The 13,123-nt window shown below is 46.4% G+C and overlaps 1 protein-coding gene across 12 annotated transcripts in view; it reads right to left on the bottom strand.

Annotated features, from left to right (window-relative positions):
• Positions 1–13,123, bottom strand: part of PARN (poly(A)-specific ribonuclease) — a 242,520-nt gene that overhangs the window by 90,503 nt on the left and 138,894 nt on the right. For 7 of the 12 annotated variants that reach the window (XR_011424326.1, XR_011424327.1, XM_070230976.1 and 4 more), the window contains one exon: positions 12,229–12,422. Coding sequence is in view for 10 of the 12 variants with exons in the window: in XM_070230976.1 (XP_070087077.1) it covers positions 12,229–12,422 (194 nt within the window). In the remaining 2 variants the exon portion in view is untranslated. Of the gene's footprint in view, positions 1–3,060; positions 4,108–12,228; positions 12,423–13,123 lie in introns of those variants that run through there. The other 5 variants (XM_070230978.1, XM_001490145.7, XM_070230983.1 and 2 more) reach the window with 1 other exon arrangement.

Raw genomic sequence — 13,123 nt, 5'->3', positions numbered from 1 at the left:
CTACATGCTTGCCAAGAGGGACTGTCCTAGCATGGGCAGCATTCCAAGGATCACAAGCTCACGTGGAAGAGCTCTGTGTTCCCTCAGAATGTGATGTTCTTTGAGAGAAACAGTTACAATGTCGGATGGTGGGTGTTCTGCCAGGACACATGGTTGCTATAAGGCACACAGCTTATTGCCAGGCAAGCATGACCCTACAAATGTCTACAACTTAATAACAGAAAGACAAATAATCCGAGAAAAGGCAAGAGAATTGAATAGATACTTCACAGAGGAATATATACAAATGGCCAATAAGTACATCGTCATTAGTCATCAGGGAAACATGAAGGAAACCTGCAATGAGTATACCATACACCTGACAGGACGGCCAAAGACTGACAACGCCAACTGCTGCCAAGGAAGGGAGCTACTGGAACTGTCATACATTGTTGGTGAGGGTATCAATGATACGAGCACTTTGGAAAAGATCTAGAAGTTTCCTGTAATACTAAACATACACCTGTCCTATCATCCAGCAATCCCACCTCCCCAAAATGAAAGCTTTTGTTCTCAAAAAGACTTGTACTGGAATGTTCACAGCAGCTTGATTCATAACAGCTTCAAACTGGAAAGGGCCCAGGCGTCCATCAGTTGGAGACTGGACAAACTGTGGTGGCTGCACCCTCGGCAACAAAAGGAACTGCTGACACCTGCAGTGACACGGATGGATCTCATCACTCTGAGTCAAAGAGGCCTCACACCAGAGTGATTCTGTTTCCATGAAGTTCTAGAAAAAGTCAAACTAATCTGTGGTGAAAAAATTCAGACCGGTGGTTGCCTCTGGGGGTGTGAGAGGGGTAGGGGTTGACCGGGCAGAGCAGAAGGGAATATTCTGGGTATTGTACTGTATGGTAAAGTACTGTATCTTGATAGTTTGGGGTCCACTCATCAGAACTTGTGAAACAGTACATTTAAGTTCTGAGCATTTCACTATGAATTTTATCCCCACTGACCCTCAAATATAAATAAATATTAGACTCTGGCTAACAACAAGCTGAAGTATTTGGGAGGGGGAGTGCACTGTTTGCAACTCACTTAGAAATGCATCAAAAACTAAGATAAATTGCACCAGCCCGGTGGCGTAGTGGTTAAGTTTGCGGGCTCTGCTTCAGCAGCCTGGAGTTCGCCGGTTCGGATCCTGGGTGCGGACCTAAGCATTGCTGATCAAGCCATGCTGTGGCAGGCGTCCCACATATAAAATAGAGGATGATGGGCACAGATGTTAGCTCTGGGCCAGTTTTCCTCAGCAAAAAGAGGAGGATTGGCAGCGGATGTTAGCTCCAGGCCAATCTTCCTCAAAAAAAAAAAAAAAAAAAGAAAGAAAGAAACAAAACTAAGATGAATTGAAGGATGGATAGAGGGACGGCTGAACGGTTATGTAATAAAGCAAATACAGCAAAATGGTAACTGCACAATCTAGGTGGGGAGTAAATGGGTGTTCACTGAACAATTCTTTCAACTTCTCTGTAAGTTTGAAAATTTTCATAATAAAATGTTGGGAGGAAAAAACTGAACAAAGCTATAAAAAATGGATAGAGCCACGGTGCTTAGCCTGCACCTCAGCTCCAAAATCAAAGAACTACAGAAGCATTTGCAGGAAACACGGAGGTCCCCACACCCATGTCTGCCTCCAGGTTTGGCCGCGGTCCTCAAGAAAGACACAGCCCTAAGCACAGCCCCGTCATACTATGCCTCTGGACCTCAGTTGTATCAAAACACCCGAAGCACCATCCCAGGGTTGTTATGCCCAAGACACTCAACAAAGCCTGGTGTATATGTCTGGAGGGGCGGAGGGCCAGCCCAGTTCACCTGTTTTAACTCATCTGTTACCTTTGGGAAAATAGGGGCCCGGGCGTGTACGAGGTCTCCGCTGGGTATTTAATTCTAAGCCAAGTCCCACGTGACCATGCCTATGTGGGCTCCCGTGGATGGAAGCAGATACCATGAGGGTTTCAGATCAGAAGCGTAATCTTCCACTATAACTACAGTTTCTTGCGCACTGTGTATGCTGGGCATTTTACCTAATTTCATTTAATCCTGGAAACCATCCTAGGAGGGAGGTTTCTTATCCTGATTTTACGACTGAGGAAACTGAAGCTCTGAGAGGGTACTAAATACTGGGTCCGGGAACACACAGCTGTAGCTGGCAGGAAAGCAGAGTTCCATGAGGCTCGGGAGCACAGGCCCTTTCTGGAAAGCAAGCAAGGAGGGTGCAATGTGTGTCTGTAAAGCTCTGTGAGCAGAGAGCACCGGGCTTCAGGGCACAAGGAAGAACTTCATTACGTGGGGCAAGAGGCCAGCCTGCGCTCCCAGTGAAGACCTGCACCCCGCGGAGGCTGTTGGCCCGCCCGGCGCTCTGCATCTCCACGCAAGGCCTGCCCCTTAGGCCACACGTGTTTTTTCATTTGTGCCCAGCCACAGCCTGCTGCGGGTTTTCCCTCTTGTTCAGCGTGTTAAAGAGAAGCATCAGGCACTCCGCGCACCCGCCCCCCCGCCCAACCCCATCCCCCGTAGGTTTTCATGACTCGGCAGGGTCCGCAGCACCCTGGAAGGCCCTCCTGGTGATACTGTCCTCACCGCCTGTCTCCACCCTCCTGCATGCATCTCCACCAGCTGTGAGCAGTGACAGCTCAGCAGGGTGAAGCTCGTCCTGCCAAGTCTGGGTTTGCAGCTTTGTGGCTATCAAACTCCTGGGGAAGGGGGAGGCGGGGAAGAGGGAAGTGTCAAGAGGCTCTTAATTGGGGAAAGTGTTACAAATCTGAATTCCAGGTAAGAGCTCAGATTCCTCCTGTGGAAAAACGCAGACAGCCATTTGCCCCAGAGCTCAACTCCAGCGCTGGGCGTCTGACTCCTTAAGGCAGCTATAGGGGTTAGAGGCAAAAAAAGAAAAAAAAAATCCATAAACACTGGGCTTAAGGACTTACCAGAGCTTGTCAGGGGTGATCTTTACAGGGAAACATCTATGTAGAGATTGAATATGTCATTCACTTATAAAAAAGAAGAAGGAAAAAACCAGAATCCTATGAAAATTTCTTTAATTTTCACCTTCTGGAAATACATTTTTCATTTTTATTTCCATGATACAAAAATGTTAAATATCTAACATTGATCTATATGAAGCAGATCTATGAAGTAGATCCAGGAAATTCTGTCGCTCTTGCGATCTGTTTCAACAGAGAAAGGGCTGGTGCATGTTGTAGATTTGTCATGATTCCACGCACACACGTACGCGCGCACACACGCACATGGACGCACACACGCCACCCAAACAAACAGAGCAGATGACCAGGCTAAGACTGGAAGAGTGAGCGCAGCACTACAGGTAAAAGAGAAATGAACTTTTTCACTCATACACTCCGCTCTGAGAAACTCACATCTTAGGAAAATAACTCTGCATAGATATGCCCCAGAGGCCAAGGCATATTTTAAGTTCCTTTCTGGGTTGATGCGGGAGACGTTTTCCTACTGGAGACACAAGTTTGAGAGCTTAATATTCTCAGGCTGCTGTGGCGGGAAGCAGGCAGACACGGCCGATCTCTCCACCGGGAGACTGGAACCGCGTCCTGCCACTGCCCCAGACTCTGAGCGTGAGAAGATGGATGAGAACCTCTCGAAGGTGGAAAGAGCTCAATCCCAAAGCCATGGTCACAGCATCCAAGAATCTCGGCTCTTTTGCATATTTCAGGGGTGACATTCCCCATCCGATGGATTCTTAAACACACTAATTCATGACAGGAAAAGTTTCACACAAGCAACAAGTAATTAGCTGGTTAATAATGCACACGTTCACGACAGCCTACAACTGTGCTGAGTGTCAGCAGGCAGTTTACATTAAAAAGGAAGAAAAGAAACACAGCTGCAAAAATAAAAACTGGCTTTTTTCAGGAGACATACTTGGTTTCAAACCCCTCCCATACCACATTTATTAAATTAAATACAGTATGGCTTCCAAATGTGCCGGCTGGCTCCTCCTCGGCGACAGTACCAGGAATTCGTTGTGCTCAGGTCTGGGTTACCACGTGTCAGGAACTTCAAAGAGCTTGGCAGAGCTGTCCGACAGGCTTCCTGGTGGGAAAGGACAAAGAAGATGAACACGGCGAGGACAGCACCTGGAGGAGAGGCGGCAGAAGGGCACGCAGCAGTGCCCGGTGCGGGGGCAAGGACAGCGTCGGCTAGGCCAGGGTAGGGCGGCTGCACAGCCTCAGCTGAAGAAGTCCACAGACAGGTCCTGTCTATGGAGAGGTGATGCCCCGGAACAGCACAAGCAGGATTAACGTAGGCCTCCCTGCCTCGGCTCGGGCGCCTCTATTTTATGGGGGTTAAAATGTGGATGCTTACAACGTTGCTCAGTGAGCACACGCACTGTATGCTTTGCTGGCCAGCTGGGCCACTAAGTGCTGGGCACTTAGTCCACTTAGTCTTCATAAAAGTCCAACACAGTGGTATCAATATCCCCATTTTACAGACGCAAGAACAGGCTCCGAGAGGCTGGGTAAGACGACCAGTCACACAGCTGGGGAGCGGCTGGGAGGGGATTTGGATCCTTCCACGGTCCCAGGAGACTGGGTTTCTCTGTGCTGCGGTGTACTGGCACCTAGATGAGAAATCTCAGGGGCTGGTGGCTATAGAGTGGCGGCTAGCTGACCAGTGGGGGTTCAGAGATCCCAAAAAGGGCCAGAGAAGCCTGCAGCTTTTTTCAATTTCAGCAACACTGCCTGAGGTCTTCCTCGAGTGAAGGGCTTCTTCAGTTGCAAACAGTGTCGCCCCAAAGCTAGCAGCCCTTCTCCTCTACTCATGCTACTTTCTGCAACGGCAGCAGCAGCACAGCTGGGTCAGAGCTGAGCGAGTGGGAATGAAGTCAGGAGAGAGCGTGTTCCCTACAGAAAGTGTGGCAGACCAGGCACTACTGCGAGAGCGGTGTCACGTGTTCCTGAAGCCATAAAGCAGGGCTGGCAGGAAAACCGGCAAAGGCGAGCCCAGCTGCTAACACTCCAAGATTTCAAAAGGGGAGAGAAGTCTTTGATGCTGCCTGAAATGGAGAGTAACTTTTAAAAATGGGTGTGTGTGTGTGTGTGTGTGCAGGGTCCCACAAAGCAGGAAATCGCTCAGCTGAGAGTGGCTGCTGTCAACTACAGGAATGCCTAAAGCTAATAGCTATAAACACACGAAATCATGGTGATTTCAGCTACAATGGGAATTCCCACTTCTGATCATTTCTTGAGATAAAATCCAGAGTGACAGGATGAGAAGACCAGGAGAGGGCTAAGTTGTCTCATCGCTGTGTTGAGCACGCATATCTCAGGACCCAGTACAGATTGCCAGGCTGCTCCTGAGAAGGGCCGAGGGGCAGCAGATGACCCACGTGACAAAGATTCCCAGGAGCCAGTTAGAAAGGGAATAAAGATGATTAAAAAACAAAACAAAATACAAACACTGTCCCCCCCAGAACAACTCAGTACTGCAGATGGCCCCTGATGCGACACAATGGCCTGAGCCTCAGCCACACTGTCATACAATATCTAATCAACATCCGTAAGGGCATTTTTATAACTCACATATCAAAGAACTATTACAGCAGCCTGTTAGCCACTGTAAAGGTCACAGCTACAAGGCCAAACATGGGGAACTAAAGTAAATTAAAACTAGCTGAGAGGAAAAAAAGATCAATGCCTAAAAGCAACTACACCGTCATATCTACAACAGCACCCGCTGTGGTCAGGCGGGAGTGTGTGTGAGTGAGGCCCCACGCTGTCCACACACAGGAAGGGACTCCATGAAGGGCTGGGGAGAAAGAACGGAATAAACAAAAGCTCTGGGCTGAGCCAGTCTGGCCTGCCCATTGTACTAGTTGCATGACTCAACAGCTCTCACGGCCTCATCTATAAGATGGACTGAATATGACTTCATGCCACATAGGACTTCTGTGACGGAGCAAAGTTCCTGGCACGGAGCAAGGTTTTAATGCACATTAGGTCCCTTCCCCTTATCAACAAGGTGGCCCAACATTGAACACGGCTGTTCCCCAGGAAGCCAACAGTCTGCTAGTTTCCACTGCCTAAAACGTGCAGCTCTGAGCAAGAAGGACGCGCACAGAGGACCCAGGGCTTGAGCGGCTCCGTCCCTCCACCAGTACTGGGACTGTCCTTTTTAGCCACTCTGATGGGTATACAGTGGCATCTCATCATGGCTTTGATTCGAATTTCCCTAATGACTAATAATGTTAAAGTGTGTCTTCATGTGATTATTTGGCTTCCAAATCTCTTCTTTGGTGAAACATCTGTTCAGATCTTTTGCCCATTTTTTTCCTTGGGTTGTTTGTTTTCTCCTTATTGAGTTTTGAGAGTTCTTTATATATTCTGGATACAAGTCCTTTTGGGTGTTTTGCAAATTCTTCCAGACTGTGCTTTTCTTTTCATTCTCTTAACAGTATCTTTCAGATAGTTGAAGTTTTAAATTTTAATGATATTCAATTTATCAGTTTTTATCTTGGATTATGCCTTTGGTATCAAACCTAAGAAATCTTTGCCTGACTCAAGATTGCAAAGATTTTCTCTTATGTTTTTGTCTAGAAGTTTTATACAAAGTTTTAGGTTTTACATTTAGGGGTACAATCCATTTTGAGTTAATCTTTGAGTGTGATACGAGATAAGGATTGAGGTGGGAATGCACAATGGTGCAGCCACTTTGGAAAACAGTGTGCCTGTTTCTTATAAAGCTAAACATATAGTTACCATCTGAGCCAGCAAGTCCACTCTTGGGTATTTACCCAAAAGAAATGAAAACTTAGTTCATACAAAAACCTGTACACAAATGTTTATAGCAGCTAAATTCTAAAAACCAGTAACAACCTAAATGCCAACTGGCAAAATGGATAAACAGCAAAACGCCCATAAAACAGAATACTACTCAGCAAGAAGGAACGGACCACTGATACATGCAACAACATGAATGAATTTCAAATGCATTATGCTAAGTGAAAGAAGCCGAATGAAAGACTCAGAAGGTTACCTATTGTATGGTTCCATTTAAATGGCATTCTGAAAAAGGCAAAATTACAGTCAGAGAAAGCAGATCGGCGGTTGCCAGGATGTAAGGGTGGTAGGAGGGACGGACTATAAATTGGCATGAGGGAATCTTCTGGAATGATAAAACTGTTCTATATCTCGTATCTCGATCACAGTGATGATTAACATGACTGTAGACATTTGTCAAAACTCATCAAACTGTATACCTAAAGTCTGTGACTTTTAATATATGTAAATTATATCTTAATAAACGCTGACCTTGCAAAAGATATTAGGAATGTTGTTTAAAAAAATCTAACAAAATTTTAATGTAAAAGATTATGCTGATAATTAAAATTATTTGACCAAGAGTTTTTTTAAATGAGGAAAAAACAGGATACTAAACTGCATATAGAGTATGATGCCAACTACGTATAAACATAATAGGCAGAGTAAAAACAATTGGTAGAGTACCAGGGAACTGTGGGGTTTAATCTCTTCTGTATTTCTTCTTTTACAGATTTTCACAGTGAGCATATTATTTTTATTAACAAAAACAACAAAAGAACTTAAAAAGGGGTAAACACGAAAGGTGACTGTTTCTGCTTATTTAGCTTTGAACTAAGTAGAGTTGAAAGGGAGAAGCTCTGAGAGGTAAGACATCTCTTCCCTCAGGTAAAGCCAAAACAGAGGCTAAAGAACAACACGGTAGGCTGGAAATCTGCCATTGTAGCATTTTCTCCAGAGCGGAATTCTATATAGAGAAGATCCTTTGCGGTGCCATACAAAAGTTTTTGACTAGGAAATGCTCCAAAGGCCTGGTGATGGGGTGGTTTCCCACACCAGGAAGGCAGGGCTCCCCCTGGGTGGCTTATGGGGAGCCCAGAGGGCTGCCAGGAGGAACAGGGAGGGCACGAACAGGCACTGAGCACACTGCTCACAGCACAGCACACACCTCATCTGCCACATTTAGGCTGTAAACCACATTTTAAGGGGGTGATTAAAAGCTCCTGGGAAGGTCGCTGGACTTCCCTAGCCCGGTGGCGTAGGGGACCGACAGCAGCAACTGCAGATCTTGTTTCTGACTCTAAGGAGACCTGTAATTGCATGACGAGACTGCTGCTCTAAGTAGCTCCTAAAGGTTTAGACTGTAACCCTAAGGGTCTAAGCTTGAAAAGCTCAGCAGATTAGTCAAGACTCCAATAAAACTCATAGCTCCTGGCAAACATTTAAAGGTCTAATGTGCTGTGTTTCAAACATAAGGGGGAAAAAGACTTGGAATGACTTCTCTATTACACGATAAAAATCCCCAGGAACAGTCCATTCTCTTGGCACTCCTCCACGAAGGCTGCCTACAGGGCGCCAGGGGAACCTCCGGTATCGGAGTGTCCATGAGCACGTATTTTGAGGACGGCCAGTCTGCTCAGCATCAGGCCCCCGGAACACTGTTCACTTACTCAGCAAGTACATGTGTGCTGTGGAACTCGTCCATCACACACCGTCTGAGGAACGTTTCCTAGAGATAGCAGATTCCAGCATAAATGGCGCACGGAACTCTTTGCCTTTATGTACCCACTGAGAATGTACCTTGAATTCCCCAGAGGAGAAGCAGACAGCACTACGAATCTAAACTAATCGTAATCAACACAAACGGAGAGGACTTACAAGTTTGCTTCCTGAAAAGAGGATAGAAACAACAACACTTAAGAGAAAAATATTTGCTAAGTCCATAATATATACATCATAAGCTCCAAAAAAGAATGGTCGCTTGGATTTTTATCACATGATCACAAGAAAGTCCAGGTTAGTGACTGTTTCTGATCTAAAACGGCTGCCAGAACTGCCGTTGTAAGGAATCCTTTGCTGCCTCTGAAGTTTGGCCAGGTTTCACAGACTGCAGAGGGGGGCGACGTGCGAGTTCGGGATCAGACAGCCCGCCTCGCCACCCCCAACACCAGACATATTGGACTTTGCAAGTTTGTAATTCCTTGAGCCTTGGTCTCCTCTTGATAAACGGGAAATAACGGACAGAAATCCTTTCATTTAACTCTCTGAGGTGGTCACCACAGTCCATTTTACAAGTAAGAAGACGCAGACCTAACAATGTGACTTGCCCGAGGTCACAGAGCCCCTAATTCTGTCCCACAGGAAGGCTGGTGCTTTTAGACACAGTTTCCTCTTGTCTGCTCAGGATAAGAGGGACGCTGCATTGCTGCATTTTCAGAAGGACTAGACAATAAAGGGCGTCCCTGGCACAATGTGTGGTACATGACACAAACTTAAGCGGTCATGTCTTCTGCACTCTAAGTCATTTTGTGATCTAGGAAGGGGTCTAGCACTTAACTCTTAGTGTATCTTAGATATTAAATGTCTAACTGAGAAAAATGATAGTGTTTTGTGTGGAATTTACCGAGCACTGATTGTCCCAGGAATGCTAGAGGACACAGTATGCTTGGTCCTACTTCCTCCTTGGAAAACACGAAATTCCCTAGAGGTGGCACACTGTCTTTTATGTTTTCCATGCCCTCACTGACAGCGGTGGGCACCCAACACACCTTAGTGAACCCCGAGTACTACCTGTGAGGGTACTCTCCCCAGCAGGAGAGCCAGACCTGCCTTAGAACCTGTCTCTGCAGGACAGACGTAACCACACCGCACCGAACACTAACACGGATCCCGCTAACGCCCAAACGAGGCCCTCCCAGCTCCTGGAGTGCTCTGCACCTCTGAGAGTTTAGCACAAACCCTTCCCAGGCCTGAACTCTGCTCTCACTCATTACAGGACCTTATCAAAGCAAGCGAGCAGTCAGAGTTGGTGGCTTCCAGGGGTTCAGCGCCTGATCTCTTGACCTACATGCTGCTGAGATTGTTAGGAGTAAAGGCTTACACAAACCAGCTGAAAAGGACCCACTACGCTTCCACTCTCGCACCGTTGGAAGGTCTCACTTGGTGAATGGTGCTCAAGAGGAAAGCTCCATTCTCTCAGATTCTCTGATTCAACTACAAGTTGTCAAGACGTTTCTTTCTCTTTCGGTTTTTAGCAGGACTGACAAAGAAGTACAAAATCTATCAGGTTTTTAGCTCAAATCTTGAGGCACTGACAGCTTTACTGTCAATGGGAGGGAAAAAAACTATTTTAATGACGGTATTATAAATTCAAAACCCCAAATAACTCAAAAAAAGTTTTTACTTAAAACGACAAAAGTTATAAAAGGAGCTAATCTATTAACGCAGTCTATTATTAGGTATTTTAATTTTAACACCTTTAAGATTATGCTGAGATAGAAGGAAAGAAACCTAAAATCTTCTCCCTGAGAAGTACCAGATAAGCTGAAAAATTCAAAAAAGAATGAGATACGAAGAAAGAGAGGGAACCCTCCCTCGCCCAGTCACGCTCGGAACGATCTCAAAAAGTCACGCTAACATTTAATATTTAACATTGGTTGAGCAGGTACAATGTGGCCGTGGGAACAAGATCTCACAGATGAAGAGTGAGTACACTACAGATTAAAAACATCGTTAGGGAAAGGAAGGGAGGCAAGTAAAGGGAGACGTGCAGGTTCAGGGAAACGGCTAAACTATACAATCCAGGCTTCAGATGAGAGTTTAAGTTTTCCCTTCAAGTTAAGCTTTGGTATAATGTATAAGAAGCATATGCAACATTTTTGCTGCTTCTTTGATTTCATTAATATCAACAAGATTCAGAAAATTCCCTACGGTCAGATGGGGCCACGTGCAAAAAGAGGGCTTAAGTACAACACAATGAAGCCTCAGCCCGGGTGTGAACAGGATTCCGGTGCTTCGCGACCTTCCTCTGATTCGACTGTTGCTTCTGCTTCCGGATGTGAAACAAAGGAGAGGATACTCGCAGCCAGTCAGCGTCCCTCTCACCCTGAGCAGACAAGAGGAACCTGTGTCTAAAAGCGCCAGCGTTCTTGTAGGACACAGTTAGGGGCTCTGTGACCTCGGGCAGTCACATAACCCTTTAGGACTCTGTCCTCTTACGTGTAGAATGGACTGTGCTGACCGCCTCAGAGAGTTAAATGAAAGCATTCTGTCCAGCGTGAAGTGCCCTCTGAACCCTTAGCAAGTGTCAGTCAGCAGAGCTCTCGGTACCGTCGTCGTGACTGCCGCCTGCTCAGGTGACGCAGACTCCTGAGCGGGGAGTGGCCTTCTCAGAGGCGGGCGGGCCAGCGAGCCCCTTCCTCGCCCCCACGCCCGCACCGCACTGGGTCTGTGCACGCAGGGCTGCGTTAGGTCACGGGCCTCCACGGCACGTCTGGGGACGGAGGGGCCGCGGCACTCGGCTTCACAGGGCCCGGGCTCACCTTCGGGTCTGGCCCCTTATTAACTTCACGGCCCTGCATGGTCTCTTCACCTCCCTGAGCCCAGACATCTGCAGCGCTAGAAGAGGATGGCAATTCCTCTCTCAGGGCTGTCGTGAGGATGAAATTAACTAGGGAGAGAAAAGGCTCCTACTCCGTGTCTAGCACGTGGTAGGCTCTCAAACTGCGTTCATTTCCTGTTTCCTTTGCCCCTTACGTAATTCTGCTTAGAAGAGAAATCCAGGCTGTCGGGGGTTTGCTGGGAACAGTGAAAACTCTGCCACTGAAAATAACATGTGTAGGAGCAGGCCTTCGTGCAAATATAAGTGCACATTTAACAGACTGAGGCCACTTAAACACATCGGCAAAACCTCTAAACCAAGGAGGAGAGAGAGAAGACTACCAAAGCGGACTATCTTTTTTTCCTTTTTTTTTGAGGAAGATTAGCCCTGAGCTAACTGCTGCCAATCCTCCTCTTTTTGCTGAGGAAGACTGGCCCTGAGCTAACATCCGACCCCATCTTCCTCTACTTTATATGTGGGATGCCTACCACAGCATGGCTTGACAAGCGGTGCCATGCCCGCCAAAGCAGAATGTGCGCACTTAACTGCTGCGCCACCAGGACGGCCCCCGGAATAACCATCTTTAACAAGGAGTTCCCCACCAAGCCTTACTCTATCAAGAGTCAGGGCATTTTAGCGATTCCTCAAATTAAATTAAATTGATCCTAAAAACCACGGAGACTACATGGGCTCTCCCACCAACTGAAGCCATGCTCTAATTTCTCCCCCAAACACGAGTTTCTAGAGCACTAAAGAGTATACGATGCCGGGACTTTAGTAAGATCTGATACAAACCTGCTGGAGAAAGGTCTTTCTTCATTCTTTTCAATTTCTTGGCCTTTTTCCTTCCCTCTGAGAGGGATTCTGCACAGGAATCTGTCTGCTCAAGCTCAGCGTCAGAAAGCTCCTCCGATACTCTGGCCTCCAAGCCAGCTTCTGCTCTACTGGGACTCAGGGTTCTCTTTCCTACTGTGCCGGTAGCTGTAAGACTGAAACGCAAACAGTGGAACAACATGAAAGGTGTTAAGAGTAACAGGAAGACTAGCCTATAAAAATATTTTAATACGCTTAATTCCGTTAACACTTAACTAGCAGTCAACCACATGGGCGGCTGCCGCCTGTAGATGAAAGTTGAAGACCTTATCATGACCCGAAGTCTAAAAGTTTACCCATGACAAGCTTCTTCAGCACCAAGTTCTACACTATGCTTGTGCATAGATATACACAAATCTAAACCGTTCTTAGTGCTTCAAAGAACAAATTTTTAAAGCAAATCCCTGGTCTCTATTTTGGTAGAGCTCCTGTAACAGAAGAGTAGAAGAGAAGAGCGGAGCTGCTATAACAAATAATGGTCTTGATTACATCAAATCAGAAGATGGCATTGTTAGCTTCATGACTGCCTAATGGATACACAGAGAACAGAAGGGTTCTTGAGTCTGGCGGCTATCACACTGCTCATGCATTTGAATATGCTTACAGGGCATGCTCCACCTTCATCTAATTCTCTTCTACTCCAAAAAGGTGACTTGTCAAATTCATAATGAAACCTGGCTTCATTTTTAAAGCTTTATAGGATCTGACATGTTGAATTAAATCAGATTAATGTCCAGATTTTTCCTTAAGAAAATATGTTCCCTGAAATACAACTTGATAAAAACAGAGACCACATGGCCAGTGTGAGTCCTGCCTC

Source organism: Equus caballus, chromosome 13 (genome assembly GCF_041296265.1).
Source record: "Equus caballus isolate H_3958 breed thoroughbred chromosome 13, TB-T2T, whole genome shotgun sequence".
NCBI lineage: Eukaryota > Metazoa > Chordata > Mammalia > Perissodactyla > Equidae > Equus > Equus caballus.
Note: the sequence above shows the minus strand (reverse complement) of the source record. Positions and strands in the feature narration are given on the sequence as shown.